Below are 17852 nucleotides of genomic sequence, written 5' to 3'. Positions count from 1 at the left end.
TTAGATGGGCAGAATACAGTGGCAGGATTTATTCACATGAGAATGGGGCAAGATAGAATCATAGAGTTGGAAGGGACCACCAGGGCCATCTAGTCCAACCCCCTGCACAATGCAGGAAATTCACAACTACCTTCCCCACCCCCACCGACTCATACTTCATGCCCAGAAGATGGCCAAGGTGCCCTCCCTCTCATGATCTGCTTACGGTCACAGAATCAGCATTGCTGACAGATGGCCATCTAGCCTCTTCTTAAAAACCTCAAGGTAAGGAGAGCTTACCACCTCCCGAGGAAGCCTGTTCCAGTGAGGAACCACTCTGTTAGAAAATTCTTTCTAATATCCAGACCACTGGTTCCCAACCAGGGGTCCGTGGACCCCCAGGGGTCCGCGAGAACTAAATTAAGATCTGCAAAACAAAGTTATAAACCCATAATAAATTAATATTTTCAATTAAAAGTTCTCTATTATAAAAATATATATTCAAATATTATTCTAAGTTTAATGTTTAACTAACAGTTATGATTAAAGTTTATTTTCAAATTCTCAGAATTTTTATTTTGAACCTTGGGGTCCCTGCACCGAACAAAAAAGTCCTAGTGGTCCCTGGTCAAAAAAAGGTTGGGAACCACTGATCTAGACGCAAACTCTTTCGATTTAATTTCCACCCGTTGGTTCTGGTCCGACTTTCTGGAGCAACAGAAAACAACTCGGCACCACCCTCTATGACAGCTTTTCAAGTACTTGAAGATGGTTATCATAACGTGGTGGCAATAGCTCATGTGGTCCATGTATGATGCAACTCACAAGAACAACAGAAAGTAAGAGTCAGCAGTCAGCACAGAGGCCTCTCCTGGAAAAAGAGCCAGGCTCAGACATCCCAATTTGCTCTGTACACAATTTGAAACTAGCCTACTTGAAGCACCTTCTCCCATTATTCTAATACCTTCTAGGAATTTCTATCACGATAGAGAAGCGATAAAACATCCTAAAACATTATATACACATCTATCTATATATATACATGCATACCTATACACACAAACACATACACATATATTACCATGCCTGTCCAATGCATTTGTAATGGAGGTAGAGAGAGATGCTATTATCACTATTCTGAGTCATGAGTTGCAATGGTACTATAACCATGTCCACATTTCTAGCAAAGCCAACACTTATTTTTCACTACTTGAAGGCCCGCAGTGGGACATCTACAAATTTTTCCAAAGAGAAAATGGCTTGACCATTTAAGCCTGCAGAAAATGAAGGCCAGCATTCCACAAAAAGCTAGTTGTGTCCAGAATTGCTCAGAGGAATGCAAGGTTCTAACTACATTGAAATAGGGACCAATGTTCATTTTGATTCCCTGCCTCCTTCTGAATGCGATCTCCACACTGCTTTTCTTATCTTCAGCAGAGCAGAACACTGATTTTGTACTCTATGTTATGGATATCTAGTCTTCTAAGCTCATACAATTATTGTGAAAATGAAACAGGACATCAAAATTTATAGTTTAATTACAAAAAGCATACTACCAAACAGGTACTGCAGAATATGCTGAGGTCCAGACTTCCTGTCTCTGCAAGTTCTACAATTGTCTGCAGAAAAGCAAAAACAAAAGTATTTAACTTTTTCAGAGCCAGCTTCATACAAATTTGTTAGCTTAAAAAAAAAAAAAAAGACCATATTAGACCTTGGCAAGTAGGTCCTCCTTGCTTTGGAAACCTCCTGCCTGGACTACTGCAATGCATTCTGCCTATAACTGCCCACATGACTGCAGGTGGTACAGAATTCAGGGACCCCCAGCTTAGTTCTGGTGGACCACAGATAGCAGAGAGGATCTGTGGGATACAACCCACAAATGGTGGCCCTTTCCTATGGCAGGATGAGTCATTATCAGAAGGCTCCTTAGGCTAGGAAAAAGTGCTGTTACAGCCCCTGAGATCCAACCCAATCATTACATTTTCCTTGCACTCTACCTTTAACATTCTGAATGGCCCTGTATCCTGCAGATCTGACACATACCTCTTGTATAATATCCCCTTATCCACTGAGGTTTGCTGTGGGAGGCCCTAGTGTGGTCTGTTCTCTTCGTAGAAGCTAGTTTACTGGAGTATGTAAACACAGCTTTTTTGATACTGGTGCTGAATCTTTAGAATACTCTGCCTAGAGGCCCAACAAACTTCATTTTTATATTCTGCTGCTTTGTAAAAACCAGAATCTTGTCATATGTAGGTTAGCTGTATTCTTACTTATTTCACTCCACCTAGGAAAAGTGGATTCAGTTTCTCCAGAATATCAGCCTTCCCAGCCAGCAGTACCTGTTTTGTCTCAGCTTCAGATTGTTCTGCCTTAGCCACCTGACCACAGCCTCAAAGCACCAGTTTAGAATCAAGATGGATGCATCTGGAGGCTTGGGTAATGAGATGTACAGCTAGGTGTCATCTGCATATTTGATGACACCCAAATCCAAAGTTGTGGACTATCTCATTCAGAAGCCTCACGTATATCACTCCTCAAGACAAATTCCACCTAGTTGATTCTGCACCACTGATGTCTGGACAGACAGAAATGAGTGAAACCGCTCTTTCACACTGTTTTAACTGGCTATTTTATTGTACAATATTTTAAATATGTAGATTATAATTGCTTTATAAATAAATCTTATATTTCAACCAAACAATCTGATACTTTTAAGAACATCCCAAACAATTAAGTATTACAACATTGTAGGTTTTCTTTACCTTTTTCTTTTGTTCTTCTGTGGCTTTAATTATTCCTGGGTCTGATTTCCAGGATTTTCCAAAATTATAGAAAAGTCCAACACTATTGGCAAGGAATGGAAGGTGGATGAACAGGAAATTTAGATGTATTTAACATTAAGGAGTTTAAAGTACGCAAACATTTTCAAATATTCCTTTCCTGTTCTTAACAATGCTGTGAAATAAGTTCTTTCAACTGAACATTTATTTAGACCATTTCTATCCTGCCCTAGGTATCCCCAATTGCTCCACATCTCTGTCATACCAATAAAGCTCTTAAATAACTGTGTCCCCTCCTCCCAGAAAGTTCTTTAGAGCAGTCTTCTGCTTGTTTTGGTCAAAATAAAATCACTGAGCATGTTCTGGGGCACATAAGAAGCTTCATACTCCTTCATGGATTCCAGTTTTACCACCAAATGTTTACCCAACTTAAATGAAATTTATCTTGCTACAGAACACTGCCTTCAGATGTGATTGCAAGTTTCTTAATTATATCTAACACATGCAGACCCAGAATATTTTTTAATGGATTGTATATTTTGCTCTTACTTTTTTGGGGGTTACTTTCCATACAAATAGTCAGGCTAAAAGGGCTTTTCCCTCCCTTTTTTTATCAGGTACTACCATCCATTTTACCATCTTTCCCATTCCAACCAACAATAGTCACATATGAAAGTAGTTTCACAAGTGTATCACCTGCTGGATCAACTATTGCAGACCTAAATCCTATGTGCATGTTGCATGTTGGATGGGAATGTGTATCTGTGAGAAATGCAATGCAGATAGCCTGTATCTCTTTAAATGTGAAGGTAATTTTCCTTCTAATTTAAATTGACCAGAAAAGGAGAATCCTCTGCTCCTTGCAGCTGAAATGGTTGGGGAATTGGAAAGATAAGACAGAGATATTTGTTTTGGTTCAGTTTGTCTGGCAAAGACATTGCCTGGGGTACTCTCAAGTATACTCAGAACATCACATTACTGTATCCACGCACATCTTAAAGAACCAGAGCAGGCACGTTTTCATGCCCCTAAATTCAGTAATTCTGTAATGGGGGAAGAGACAATATCCTCAGTAGGAAAGCCCAAACACATCATTTCTCAACCAAAAAATGATGATCAGAAGCCAAAGCATTTTATGTACGCCTTAAGACCACATCTGTTCATCCTAACAAGCACAAAACATGGCCCATACAGATATACTTCAACCAAACAGCCACACTTGTACACAGTACTGTTTTAAGTTTAAAATTACTATTTTTTGCATTAACCATTTCCAGCATTTAAAAATGGAATGGGAAAAAACAACAGTGCCACGGACAATTTTCCTGGTGCCCACCAAGTACTTTAGAAAGTACTTGGCAAGGTGGGACTTTTGCCCAGCAGGGCTTCTGATTGGTTGTGCAGATTAAAAGGCACGCTGTTAAACCGAGCTTCTGCCTGAAATGCTGAAGAGGTACCGTTAAGAGTTATGTATAACCTCACTCCCTGACATTTCGTGGTTGGCTGTGCTTCCTGTGGCAGACATTCTGTGATTGTGCCCACTGCGTTTGTCAGAATCCCAGTGGTGCCCGCAGGCTCAAAAAGGTTGGGGACCCCGGGCATACAGCATTCAAATTTTAAAGGTATTTCAGAATCCATTACTTTTCATTCTTAAAGGCTGCAAAAGTTTCATGCTCCGATCATTGCTTTCCTTTTCTGTTGATTATTTTGTGTGATTTATTTATGGTCCAGCATTATTTTCAAAGAACAAATAAAGTAACTGGTGTGGGTGGGGGTAATGTATATACAAACTTGTCTTATTTTATTTTTTTAAAAATATTTGCAAGAGTCCAATCTCTAATTTTGTTTCTCGCCAGATATTTTAGTCGCTTTCAGACTCTGGCTATGGTAGTGGCGGTTCGAAATTCTGTGGTGATCCTGTGCTCATGTGGAACTCTCTCTTCATGGTCACAGTCAGCTTCATGTATGCACACCCATTGCATGGTGGAAGTCATCCCTCGCACTGGAAGAGAATGGAACTTCCCCCTCTTATACAGAGCTTCTTGCATGTATCAGAACCTCATAGGTTATTTAGGTTTTGCTGGTTGCAGCGTTTAAATTGGATAAAACATAATTATTTAATTTGTTGCTTGGAGAAAAACTATGCAGGTAATAAAGAAATATGGGGGGGGGAAGTGTTATACTCAAAATTCTTACTTTTAAGAGTGAGATGCTTTTTAAAAATTAACTTCATACATGTGCTCTATACATAGAACATGTATAGAGCACATGTATGAAGTTAATTTTTAAAAAGCATCTCACTCTTAAAAGTAATCCTCTGTATTTCCTATGTGGACTATTATTTTTTTACATTAGTGACTCTCAGTCACAAAGTATATTCCCTTTAAAAAACTTCAGCTTTTAACAACCATCACCGTGAAATGAGCAAAGCAGCAATAACTTGGTAATTGTAATCTGTCAGCATACCTTTAATGTGCAAGTATATTATGTACAACAGTACATGAGATAGCATACAACCAAGGGCTTCCAAACTACTAACATGAAATTACTGATGATCTAACAAAATTATACAGCTTCTCACACTTTACCAGAGGACTCAAAAGTAGCAAACATAAACTGTTTTGATTTTTTTAAAGAGACCTATAGATGGTAGGAAAGGTAACAGGAGACTACCAGCCAGTAAGACCAGATAAATCAAACCTCTGTTAGACCAGGTACATCAAGAAAACTGTTATTAAAATGCAGAATTGCAGAAACATCTCCCTTACTGAAGAAAAATCAGCATGGCTTCTGTAAAGGAAACTACTGCTTCCCCTTTTGGAAGTCTTTGTGTGTTAATCGTTTGGATACAGGTGATCCAATACACAAAATAAAGCTGGAATTCAATAAGCTTTTGAAAAAGTCCCTCACCAAAGGTAAAATTAAATATTTCAATTCCAATTTAGCAGTCCTGGTATAAGAGGAACATTTTTCTACACAGAATGCAAGCACCTTGTACAATGTCTATCTCTATCTCCAGCTCTAGGACAAATTCAAATTCATTTCTAGTACAATGATAATTGTTGGTGAGCTGCAGGAAAAGATATAGCATACACAGCTCTTGTTTTTACTATTTCATGTATTAATCATCATCCAGAATACAGACAGGTACAAAACTAGTGGGGTATGTCACAGGATCTGGGCCAGAATTGAAAGAAAGGATGCACAAACATAGGAAAGGGCTATAAAACTGGAGATTTGCTTCCATTTCCCCCCTACAACCATTCCTACTTCTGACAAGGAGATTAATGCAAAGCAGTTTGCTTGTTGTCTTCTCTTGATTTCAGTGCTAACCTCATCCAAGTTGTATACATTACTATTCTGATATAGTAACCAAAATATCCCTCGCAGTTTGCTATCCTATTTCACCCCATAGGAAAGTTATAATTGTTAATTAAGTCACCTTTCACTGCACAAGTTGTTAATTCTATGCTATTTTCATACGTCTACAATCTGAGAGATAAACTATGTATGTAATGCTCCCATCTCTGCCAGGGGACCACGTCCTCCTCTTCCCACCTCTGTAAGTTCCACCTTCCCTTCTATTCTATAGAATTGATAACTTGTATACAGCAAACAATTTGGGTGACTTAATTGAAGACTTCAAAGATATAGAAAGAACGGTTACAGAAAACCATGGTTACAAGAAACAATGGAAAGGAGGGGAAATCTGTGCAGGAGGAGGTGAACATCTGTGTCCATAAGCTCGTTTCTGACCTCAGAACCATGGTCTGGAGATCTTGAGTTTTGTTTCTGCACCACAATGGAGATTCCAACATTTTTATATTATCTATTGCTGTCTAATACAGAAAACAGAATATCGCATGTCTGTTTGTTCTCTCAATTGAATCAATTACAAATTCATAATTCTCTAATGTGGCAACCAAAGCAACTTGAAAAGGCTAAAATGGAATGTGTTAAATAAATCCAAATGATTGTTTTCAGCATAATCAAGCTAAGGATCTGAGTGTTAGTGCCAGATGTTTATGTTCACCTTTCTAGAAGAAGTTCCTTAGGAGCACCCCCAAGGATGCATTTCATCAGATATCATATTACTCATTCTGTAGAGAATAAAGACAGCAATGTGCTCTGCTGAAAATTATTTTCCAAAAATGTAAGAAATAGAACCCGACCACAATTTTTCTGCTTTGCTCTATAAAACAGAGCAGATATGTAATTTTTCCCCTGTGAAGCTGTAGGCAACTGTAGGCAACTGACTGACAGCAGGACACGTATGATTATGGCAGCTAATAATGAAGGTTTGCAACTTTAACCAATTAAAATAAATTGATATGTACAGTATTTAGGAGGAGGCTGTTCTTGGCAACTTTCCTGTGGCTCATGCAATATGCGCTCCTGCTGTATCTGCTACAATGTTCAAGCATGATAAACACTGAAGGAAAAAACTAGTAACAATGATTTAACAATCAATGCCGCTGGTAAGGAAAACAAGGTCACTGTGGCCAGGGCAGAAAACTCAGACCCACAAGCAAGATAAAAATCAAGGGCCTGAGTAAAGGAGGAATGCCTCATGGGCCCAGGCAGCAGGGGACTAGGACGGGCAGCTCAATCCTGAAGGAGGGGGCAGATCCGCAGCAGCTGGGAGCAGCGCAGCCTCCTCAGAGGCTTCCCGGCCGGGGAGGGAATCCCCCACTGCCCCCAATGGGGCTGCTCCACCAAAAAAGGTGGCACAGCACCACCGTAGTGCAATGGGGTGAGGAAGCTGCCTAACGGCAGCTCCTCCCCCAGGAACATCCCCCACCCATGCCAGTGTGAGCTTTCCCTTCAGGGAAGCTCTGCTGGAGTGGCTGAGCTGGGAGCAGGGACCAGCAGTGACCAGCGTGTTCGCCCTTGCACTGGCATAGGGGCCACCTTATTCTGTAATAAGGTGACACCTACGTCAGTGCAGGGTCACTCTGGCTCCAAAGGAGCTTTCCTCCCCCCTTCGAGAATGGGCTCAAATCTAACTAGGCTCAGGGACTGAAGAAATGTACTGTAATAGGAGAACAAAAACAAGAGGGACACACGGAACTGATCTTTCACAATGATTTATAATCTTTTGAAAAACTCTGGGCAGCAGGAATCTAAATTCTTTACAAACAGGTATTTTAGGTCTGGCAAACAAAAAACCCTACTCAGGAATATTATTTTGTCATAAATCAATTAAACCTTCTGCATATTTGTACATGGTGTAATCCAAGCCAAAATGTTTGCATTCCAGTCTTATTTTATTACTACTACAGTTGTAAATACACTACTTGCTTATTTTTCTTCTGTATTCTTATTTAGTATGATTAATAATACATATTCATTTTAAAATATTTCTATCCCACATTTCCAAATCTTAGAGCAGGTCTCAAACAAGAGATTAAAACCTCTTTCATGGATTAAAACTCTATCCACTCCTGAGACCCTTTCAGTAACTAGATTCTGCCTTGTCCCTGTCCTGTGCATTTGGCTCCTTATCGAACCCTTTCATTCTCCTTAATCATATCCTTTTTGGACACACAGAGTTGTCTTATGCTGAATTAGACAGCTGGTCTATGAAAATCAGTACTGTCTGTCATCCAAAACTACAGAATAATGGTCTTTCACATCCTGATCCTTTTAACTAAAAATGCTGGGAACTGAAACTGAGACCTTATGCTGGCAAAAAGGTGCTGCTCTTCCTCTGAGCCATGACCTTTCTTCTAATCTTAACCTATGCATTTTTATGTCAACCTTAAATAATATATACATGGCTGCAAAATGAAATGACTTAAATGGCAAAAGGTTGAGCACAATATAAAGGATATCATTCCAAAACCAGAAAAACCATGTCACATACATCCAGAATTTTGTTGCTAGGTAGATTCCAAGAGGCAGTGCACTATGCATGGAGTGATCAAAGAATGATCTGTGGAATAACAAAGAAACAATGTCACAGAAAAAGCGGTAGATTTTGTTCAAACCTACTTGGATCCTCCTGGATCATTCACTGAAGTTTTTGGCTGTGTAGTTTCAAAAACCTACATAGGCGAAACACATTACTGGCAGGTCAGCCTATCTTGCCACAAAATATCTTTAGTGCTCTGTATGACTCTAAAATGTGAGCACTTAGCACACTTGACAGAGGAATCTATAAGACAAGTTTTCACAAAATGGTATTTGCCCTTTGTTAAAAATTCTTACAAAAGTATACACATATGGAATGACTGATTTTCAAAGTTTTGTGATCAAAAACAATGATTTCACAAGGCCACCTAAACATGATTACCCATCCAACTTTTCAAAAATTGTTGTATAAATGGACCTTTAAAAAAGAAAAGCCCCAAAAGAAAAATACTGCTATTACGCTAACAAAAAAAATCAAACAACATAGTTTCAGGCTGGCCATACAAATTTCCTAATGCTTAATGCTTCCAGTTGGATTATATTACATATTTCTGTAAGTCAGTGGTATTACAAACTTCTACAATCACAGACTAATGTTTTCCTAAAGCCACATTTTGACAGCCGTTAGACATCAGCCTAAACTGCATACTCAGCAATGGTCAAGAAGATAGTTATTTTAACTGAGTTTGAAGTGAAAGCTTAATCCAAAACATGAGCTGCAGTAATGTACATCTCTAACATTACTCCAGCAATTCCAGTGTTTAATCTTACTTGACATGTGCGCTATTTCTTCAACTAAAAAGAACTAAAATTAAGGCACTCCCAAGAACCTTTCCTGATGCAATAATTACCTTGTCCTGAATACATTTTATAAACATATAGTCTTGCATTTCTTTGACTAGTCACAGACTACAAAAATCCCTCTAAGAAGCTACTTCTTAGAAGAATGTGCTCCATAACAGGCTGCTGCATTACAGAAGTACAAGAAAATATTTTTGATTTCTCCAGAAGTTGTGCTAATCGTTTTATAAAGGCTTAGTTTCAAAACTGAGAGTCATATCAGAATTGTGTAAGAGGAAACACTGATATATTTCAATTCTCATCAATCCTAATCAACTGGTAATTATGTAAGATTAAAATTTATTTTTATATAGAACACCAGGTGACTGCTACTTCCATCTAGAACAGAATGGGTTGGGCCCTATGTTATGCATTGCCAGCATAAGGCACTGACGGAAGTTGGTTTTGTCCCCTCCCCTTCCCACAGCACCCTCCCATGAATGCTGAAAAGGCAGGGGGGTTGAGGATTTACACAGACTAAAAGGCATGCAATATGGTGGGTGCAATGAGGATGGAGGGAAAGAGTGAAACAAGCCCTGCTAGAGAGACTGCTAGCATATAAGGCAGAGAGGGAATTTTGCCCACTTCCCCCTCCTCATTGAAGCTGCCTGCATTCTATGGCTTTTTATCCATTTGGTTCCCCCAACCCAGCCCAGAGTTCCCATCACTCAAAGGGGGAACATGCTTTCCATTGAGAGTGCATAGGATTCAACCCTATGCTTTCTACTGTAGAGCTAAAGAGCAGAATGTCAGGGTGTTACGGGTGTCCTTGTCAAATATACCAACGCAAGTTTCTAAGAATAATAAACTTAATGTATTGAATAATAAACTTAATGAAAGACTGAAATAAGATAAAACAATGGAATCCTTTTAAGAATGATATTTTATACGTGTGACTAGGTTTTGTGTAACAATCACATTTTCTTTGTCTTACAGAAGAATTTCTTCATGCATTACTTACTTGGAAAGAAACTGAACCATAGCCCAAACACCACCATACATCAGTCCTTTAATGAGCCAGGAATCAATATCAAGGTCTGCTATAAACCCAACCAGCCAAATAACTAGGAAAGGTGTTCCCAGCATCACCTTCTGACGGAACTCCTACATAAAAATAGACATTTTAATAAGCAGATGAGATAGTTTATAACTATTTTAAAAGTGAATTACTACACAATTTGAACACAGAGACACATCATAGAGGGTTTAAAAAGTATTTAATCTTATCGTCTTAGGAATGATGCCACCTTCTGATCCTGCCAGGAGAAGGGAAGTGGGTGGGGGAGAGCGCATGATCTGAAGCCCTGATAAAATTCCAGGAGGAAACCAGGACTTGAACAGAGCCACAATTTATATCAAAGAGGAAAGACATTACAGGAGTCATCATTTAAAGACCTCTTCTCACCTTATCAGCTCTCAGCTTTCTGAGGAATGATGGATTGTCATATCCCTTAGCCTGCCTTGCCTCCTGCAGGTGGTTTATCATCCAAACATTTTTTCTTTGTTTTGCTAAATCAAGTGGTGATTCACCCTAAGGATATGAAAGATGAATTTTTTTCTTTTATGTAAAGTCAACGCAAAATAATTTCTGAAAAAAGTAACTAAACATACACTGTGTCAGACAGAATTAGTTTCTTCCATTGTTTTCTCATTATAATCAGTTTTATCAGATGAGTGAGAAGCTATTTCCACTGTCTTCTGAAAAAAAGTTTTCTTGCCTCACTGTAAATTCTTTAGTTTCCCTTGGAAAATATATGGAATAATAGTGGGGAGTTTTAAAACTCCCCATGCTTAGCTTGCTAGTCTGGAACAAGAACTTTCCTCTCAAATATTAACAAGCAGCAGTTATTATCCTTCCATGGAATTTCTCCAGCAGACATGCTTTCTGTGTAGACACCAGCAGCAGTACAGAGGTTCAACCCATACACGTGGTTGATTTGAAGTGCTGCAGTATAAGACAAGCAAGCATGTTCTAAAGTCCTGTCCCTACCTCATGCTTACACTGGATGCGGACATGTATGTGCTCTATCAGCAAGATTGATATGCTTTGATTTTATGGTATACAGATGACTTAGACAGGACCTACATTTTACAATTCTACATAGGAATCGCCAACACACAAACATTAAATCTAAAGTATGACCATTAGTTAAGATAGACCAGTACAACCCCAACTCTCTGGCATGTATACATACTGAACATCTGAATAGAACTTCTGTATCTGAAAGACATATAAAGAACCATATGAAATCAGCAAGCAATGAATGTGTTTTATAATTTAATAGGATTTTATACCCAAGTTACTAAACTCCTAAATAAATGCAAATGAACAGATAATGAACAGATTGCTGGTATCCAATTGTGAGCTTTTATTTAGCCTTATGTTCAGAGGAAGCTTTACTAATGAATTTTAAACATTCCCCTCCCCAACTCAAAGGACAAACAAAAAGAAATCTTCTGATGGCCACCTAAACCTACACACTGCTGAGTCTGGCAACCATTAAATCAGTGTGTATTCTCCTCTGTCTGAGATATACTGTGTACTGATATGTGCCCAATTTCTTCTGCAGATCTTAACCACTTTGCACAAAATGTTTAAAAGAACAAATCTACATGGGATTATATATCTAACTGTATGGTCTCAGAGAAAAGTAATTCACTCATAATAGTTTGCTGAAATCTATTTGTGGTCCAAAACAGAGCTTACAATGTGGGTTTGGTACAGTGTACCTTAATTTAACCCATCAGAGATTTCAAGTGCCAGAAATTTACAACTCAATTTACACCACAAGCAAGAAAGAGTGTAATTGTGTTCTTGTAGTGCAGAGGAGGCAAAAGACAACCAACTGAAGGTACCTCCAGCTCCTGTTTTGCACTCCTCCTCTCTTCTACTGAAGGTAACTCCCCTCCTAAACAAAGCATTCATGGAGGCTTGAAAAATGGCTGAATCCTCCATCGTTTGGCCCCCGCCTAAAAAAAAATGAGACAGGTACCAGGAACGGAAAAATAACCCAGAAAAGTCAAATAGCCTTCAAGATAGGCGGATACATTGCAAGGATTACACATTTGAATCCCAGCATCAATGGCGACTGAAACTCCATGTGGGGCTTCGAAATCTCAGCCACCAAGTCCCTGTTAGGGAACTGAATATTAGTGGAGACTAGAAAACAGTGTTTGCTGGTTCTTAGGGGGAATGTCCATCCACTTCCATGGGGTACTGACAATCAAAAGATGTTGCTTCTCCTTGGGTATTCTAAGGCTCAAGATTTCTTACCCCCAAAGAATCCAATGAACTGGACTTGCCCCAGTATAAAACGAACAAAACTGAGCTCAAAAACTGCCCATACATCTACTAGTTTCCACCGGGGCAGGGGTTCCAAAACTAGAAACAAAGTCACTATTTATGTGGACACTTATTTTGCAGAAATAATGCCCAGCATAAATGCGATTCCCCGGACTTCTTTTCTCTTGTACAATCATATGACATCCAAGAATTCTTCAGATAACATGGCTAAATGAACTTAGAAGTATCTAGAAACTATAGCCATTGCTCACTGTCATCTTTTGTTTAATTAAATGATTCCATGTTAAGCATACAAATAAATTTGTACAGCTTTAGAGAAACCAAGGACAGCCTAATGTTATGCAGCAATCACAACCTTTTTAATATACTATAATTCCATGTACAATTAGAATTCAACAAACATAGTTTCAAATGCATATGAAGTGAGATTATCAAGATAAAATCAAATGCCATAAAGTTAATTTTATACACAGTAAATATACCATTATACTGAAAAGGTTCGCTAGCACAGAAGGACAGACAGAAAATGTTTTCCAGCTTGAGATGGAACATAGTAAGATATTTCTATTTTTCTTTCTTTCTTTGGTAACACAGGTGATAATGCAAGAATCATTATGACTGTGAAAACTACATCCAGTTCATAGGAAATTACTCTCTCCTTGTTCAAGGAAAAAGAAATTGGAAATGTTTTTAAACACTGATAGCAGAGAGAATCTTAGGGTTATTGCTTCAGGTTTTCAATCTTTTGAGTAAAACCCTTTATTCCAAACATTCTAAAAAGACATATTATCAAAGCCTGAGGGGGTAGAGGTTGGTGGGAAGAGCTGCAGCTCATCATATGTCACATACAGACAGCAGAGCTGGCTCCCAACAGCTCAAGGCATACTGATGGAGAAGGAGCCACCAGAGGACGGCTTCAGCTGCCAGCACACCTGTCAGAAGCCCAGCAACAGCCAGAGGCAACAGGTTGGCCAGTTGGAAAGATGTGTGTGCTTGAAGAGGCTGAAGTAGACCCAACACTGAACATGAGTCAGCAGTGTGATGTGATAGCTTAAAAGGCAAATGCGATCTTGGCCTGTATCAACAGAAGTATAGTGTCCAGATCACGCGAAGTGATGGTATCGCTTTGCTCTCGTTAGATCTCACCCAGAGTACTGTGTTCAGTTTTGGGCACCGCAATTTAAGAAAGACGTAGCCAAGCTGGAACGTGTCCAGAGGAGGGCAACAAAGATGGTGAGGGGTCTGGAGACCAAGTTCTATGAGGAAAGGTTGAAGGAGCTGGGTATGTTTAGTCTTAGGAGGAGACTGAGAAGTGATATGATAACCATCTTCAAGTACTTGAAGGACTGACATATAGAGGAGGGTGCCTGCACCGCCCCCAGCCCTGCCCTCGGAGGAGTCCCGCCGGGGCAACCTCTGCCCTCACTTCTCACCCAGAACTGCTGCTGCTTGTGCAGCCTGGCCAACTTCCCCAAGGCTGCAGTAAGTGGGTGATCCTGAGGTAACACGGCGACGTCGCCTTGCTTTCCCGCCGTCGCAGGGATTCCTCCCCTGGTACAACTGCCAAAGATAGGACTTTTTGGAGGACTTTGATTCATAGGCACTTAACACACACACAATTGCCAACCTCCAGTTGGGGCCTGGGAATCTCCTGGAATTACAACTGACCACCGCTCTACACAGATCAGTTCCCTCCCCAAACTCTGCTGTCCCCCAGATCTCCAGGAATTTCCCGGCCTGGAGTTAGCAACTGTATGCAGGTTAAATTGCCGTGTTGGCACTTTGTGATAAATAAGTGGGTTTTGGGTTGCAGTTTGGGCACTCGGTCTCTAAAAGGTTCGCCATCACTGGTCTAGACATTAGGAAGAATTTTCTAACAGAGCAGTTCGTCAGTGGAACAGGCTTCTCGGGAGGTGGTAAGCTCTCCTTCCCTGGAGGTTTTTAAGAAGAGGTTAGATGGCCATCTGTCAGCAATGCTGATTCTATGACCTTAAGCATATGATGAGAGGGAGGGCAACTTGGCCATCTTCTGGGCATAGAGTAGGGGTCACTGGGGGTGTGGGGGGGAGGTAGTTGTGAATTTCCGGCATTGTGCAGGGGGTAGGACTAGATGGCCCTGGTGGTCCCTTCCAACTGTATGATTCTATGATATATACATACATATCTTTCAGAGGATATGCTGAAGTTCAGGGTAGTTTGCTACCCTCTAGCAACCCTTGATAAAAATCCTCACTACACAACTGAGCAAAACGATGTAACCTACCTAGGCCCTTGGAACAAGCCAAAATGATACTTATGCAAAAAATGGGAGTGACCAATATTGTGTGCATGCCAAAAGAACCTTACCAGGCACATTACAAACATCTAATATACTACTAGACATGTCACTCAGGCATACACATAGGCAATCCTTGGTAAAACTAAAAAACACTGATGTCTTCCCATATCTATTCAATCTAACTGCATCCCTTGAAGCTTCAAAGCAAGAATCACACTTCACAGAGATGCTTCTACAGACACACAAGCCAAATATTATCATCCCACTGGAACTCCTGAGAACTCTTCAGGTGAGAATTTTCTTAACAGGGGCATCCACTGAAATAGATGTGCATCTAGGGCATTTAGGAACACTTCCCTGTAAAAACTCTGCAGATGAATTCCAACACTCACATAAAGACAATTCTAACACTCACATAAAGCCAATTCTATCAGTAAGCTCAGTCTAACTAAACATACTTAGTGAGCACTGTCATAAAATAAAAGACATTTATGCAAGTTATATTTAAATACTGTCAAGGCTAACCCTGCCTTGGTTACATTACTGCACCAAGCTTTACCTGAGTTTGGTCCCAGTAACTCCCTGAGTAACACATACCACAAACCAAAAGAAAACTTTACTGAAGACATTCAAGAAAAGGTATTAAGAACAAGGCATATAGTGAAGTGGCAATTAAATGCACAAAATAACAAAACTGATCTTATTTACTGGAGTTCTAACACAGCGCACTGGGTGCTTAAAGCAGAGAGTTCCAGAGCATAATACAAATATCTTCTTGGCAAACAGGAGGGAGGAGGAGAGGTGGCTCAGTGGCAGAGCATCTGCTTGGCATGCAGAAGGTCCCAGGTTCAATTCCTGGCATGTCCAGTTAAAGGGACTAGGCAAGTAGGTGATGTGAAAGACCTCTACCTGAGACCCTGGAGAGCCGCTGCCGGTCTGAATAGACAATATTGACTTTGGTGGACCAAGGATCTGATTCAGTATAAGGCAGCTTCATGTGTTCATGTGAGGTGTGGGGAGGATAGGGGTAAAGGGATACTTACAGAAAAATGGTGGCCCTAACCTCCTGACCTCCTCAACCAATTACTGGGCAGTATCCATGGAACGTTCCAGAATGAGAGCAAGTTTCCCCTCCCATGCCATGGTCACAGCTGAATTGTGTGAGCTAAATGACAGGCCTGAGTAAATGGCTTTGATGAGTAACCACCAGTATGTGCGGGTGTGTGTGTGAAGGGGTGTGTGGCTAACACCTGCAGAGAATCAGAGAAGAGTGAACTTAGCTGGAGATAACTGTAAAATTCCTCTAAGATTACTTCTCTCTTGACAAATATCCATACAGGATGCAAGAAGTTAACCTAACAATTTGTTCTGGTCAACTAGCTACCTGAGAGACCCTTTTGAGCAGTCCTGGGACATGCAAAGAGATGATTTTTTTTCTTTTGGTAGATTCATGCATTTGTGTTGGCCTGTGTAGACTTGCAAAACTGATTATGGAGTTACTATGTTGACTATGTAGCTTATTAACTACTGATTAAAATGCACTGGAAGTAATAAAAATATGTACGGATAAAAGCCTTTGGCTACATACATCTCTTCACTAAAGCTTCCACCTTCTGAAGATGAGAGAAGGCACAACAAAGAGGCAATTTGCAATAGCTTTTAGCCCCGGAGATTGAATACCCAGCCATTTCAAATGCCAAAGGGTAGAATTGCTTCATATTTATTATACAGCTAATAGGTTTTTTTAAAAAAACTTGTAAATCTAGTTCTGTGTCAACAGAATCAAAACCTGTGTTGACACTAGGATGGTTATGACTTGCAACATGCAAAAGAACTAGGTAAGCAACTAATTTTGGGTTGGATCCAGACTAAATTTTCCAGTAGCAGAATGGAACTTTCCTGCCTCCCCCTCCCACAGAAGAAACCTGTACTCTGTGAAATGCAGCTCCTAGGGGGGCAGGGGACGTTGAGGCATTACATGAGGGGGGGTCCACAGTGGGAAAGCAGAACTGGTAAAAATTGCCAGTTTAGTCTGGAAGCAACCTATTGGGAACAAGACTCTGAATTAAAAGGTAATAATGCTCCCTACCACAACCCTATTCTTACCCCCATATTCCAATTGGTCTTTCTCCCAGAGATCATGAACCATTTCAGGAAGCATGGAAGAAGCTTCTCTGCAGACTAAAACAGACAAGAAACATGCGACAAAGGGGACCTGTCCTCCTCTTACAGTACTAGCTCCATTCCCAAGCCATTTCAGGCAACACAGACAGGTAGGGAGGTAAACAGCAATGGCAGAACCAATTGACACACTTCAGAAGCTGCTTGCAGATACCTACTACCTCTTTCCTTTAGGCAATTTAGTATCATGTACACTAATGAAATCATGTGGTAATACTTGATATTCAATATCAGACCACAGAGACAATTCAATGTTCACTCTGCCCTGGCTCTTGTTTTAAAAAGAAAAAAAAAGACAAAACAGTATGGGCTTATAACACCCTAGAGTTCCTGTAATGCAAATGCATGCATAGAAAATAGTTTCCTAATGATTTCCAGCTCAGAGGCATATGACTTCCAACATGTATTTGTACTGGTTTACTGATAATACATAATAGAATATTTCAAGTCAACTGCCAGGTCATTCCTCTTTATGTTCTCTAAGTTAATACATAAAACTGACTTTTATTGAGTTAGACCATTGTCCTATAAACATTGGCCCTGTCGGCCTCGCCAGGGTTTCAGGCAAAGGTCT

At 40.0% G+C, this 17852-nt stretch overlaps 1 protein-coding gene across 1 annotated transcript in view; it reads right to left on the bottom strand.

Annotated features, from left to right (window-relative positions):
• ZDHHC17 (zinc finger DHHC-type palmitoyltransferase 17) overlaps positions 1–17852 on the bottom strand; it is a 67306-nt gene that overhangs the window by 11732 nt on the left and 37722 nt on the right. The window contains exons 9-13 of the mRNA XM_056846516.1: positions 10921–11046; positions 10477–10619; positions 8597–8697; positions 2745–2869; positions 1536–1598 (exon numbers count right to left, since the gene is read on the bottom strand). Of these exons, the coding sequence (XP_056702494.1) occupies positions 1536–1598; positions 2745–2869; positions 8597–8697; positions 10477–10619; positions 10921–11046 (558 nt within the window). The remainder of the gene's footprint in view (positions 1–1535; positions 1599–2744; positions 2870–8596; positions 8698–10476; positions 10620–10920; positions 11047–17852) is intronic.

This window comes from Euleptes europaea, chromosome 3 (assembly GCF_029931775.1).
Source record: "Euleptes europaea isolate rEulEur1 chromosome 3, rEulEur1.hap1, whole genome shotgun sequence".
NCBI classification, from domain to species: Eukaryota; Metazoa; Chordata; class Lepidosauria; order Squamata; family Sphaerodactylidae; genus Euleptes; species Euleptes europaea.
Note: the sequence above shows the minus strand (reverse complement) of the source record. Positions and strands in the feature narration are given on the sequence as shown.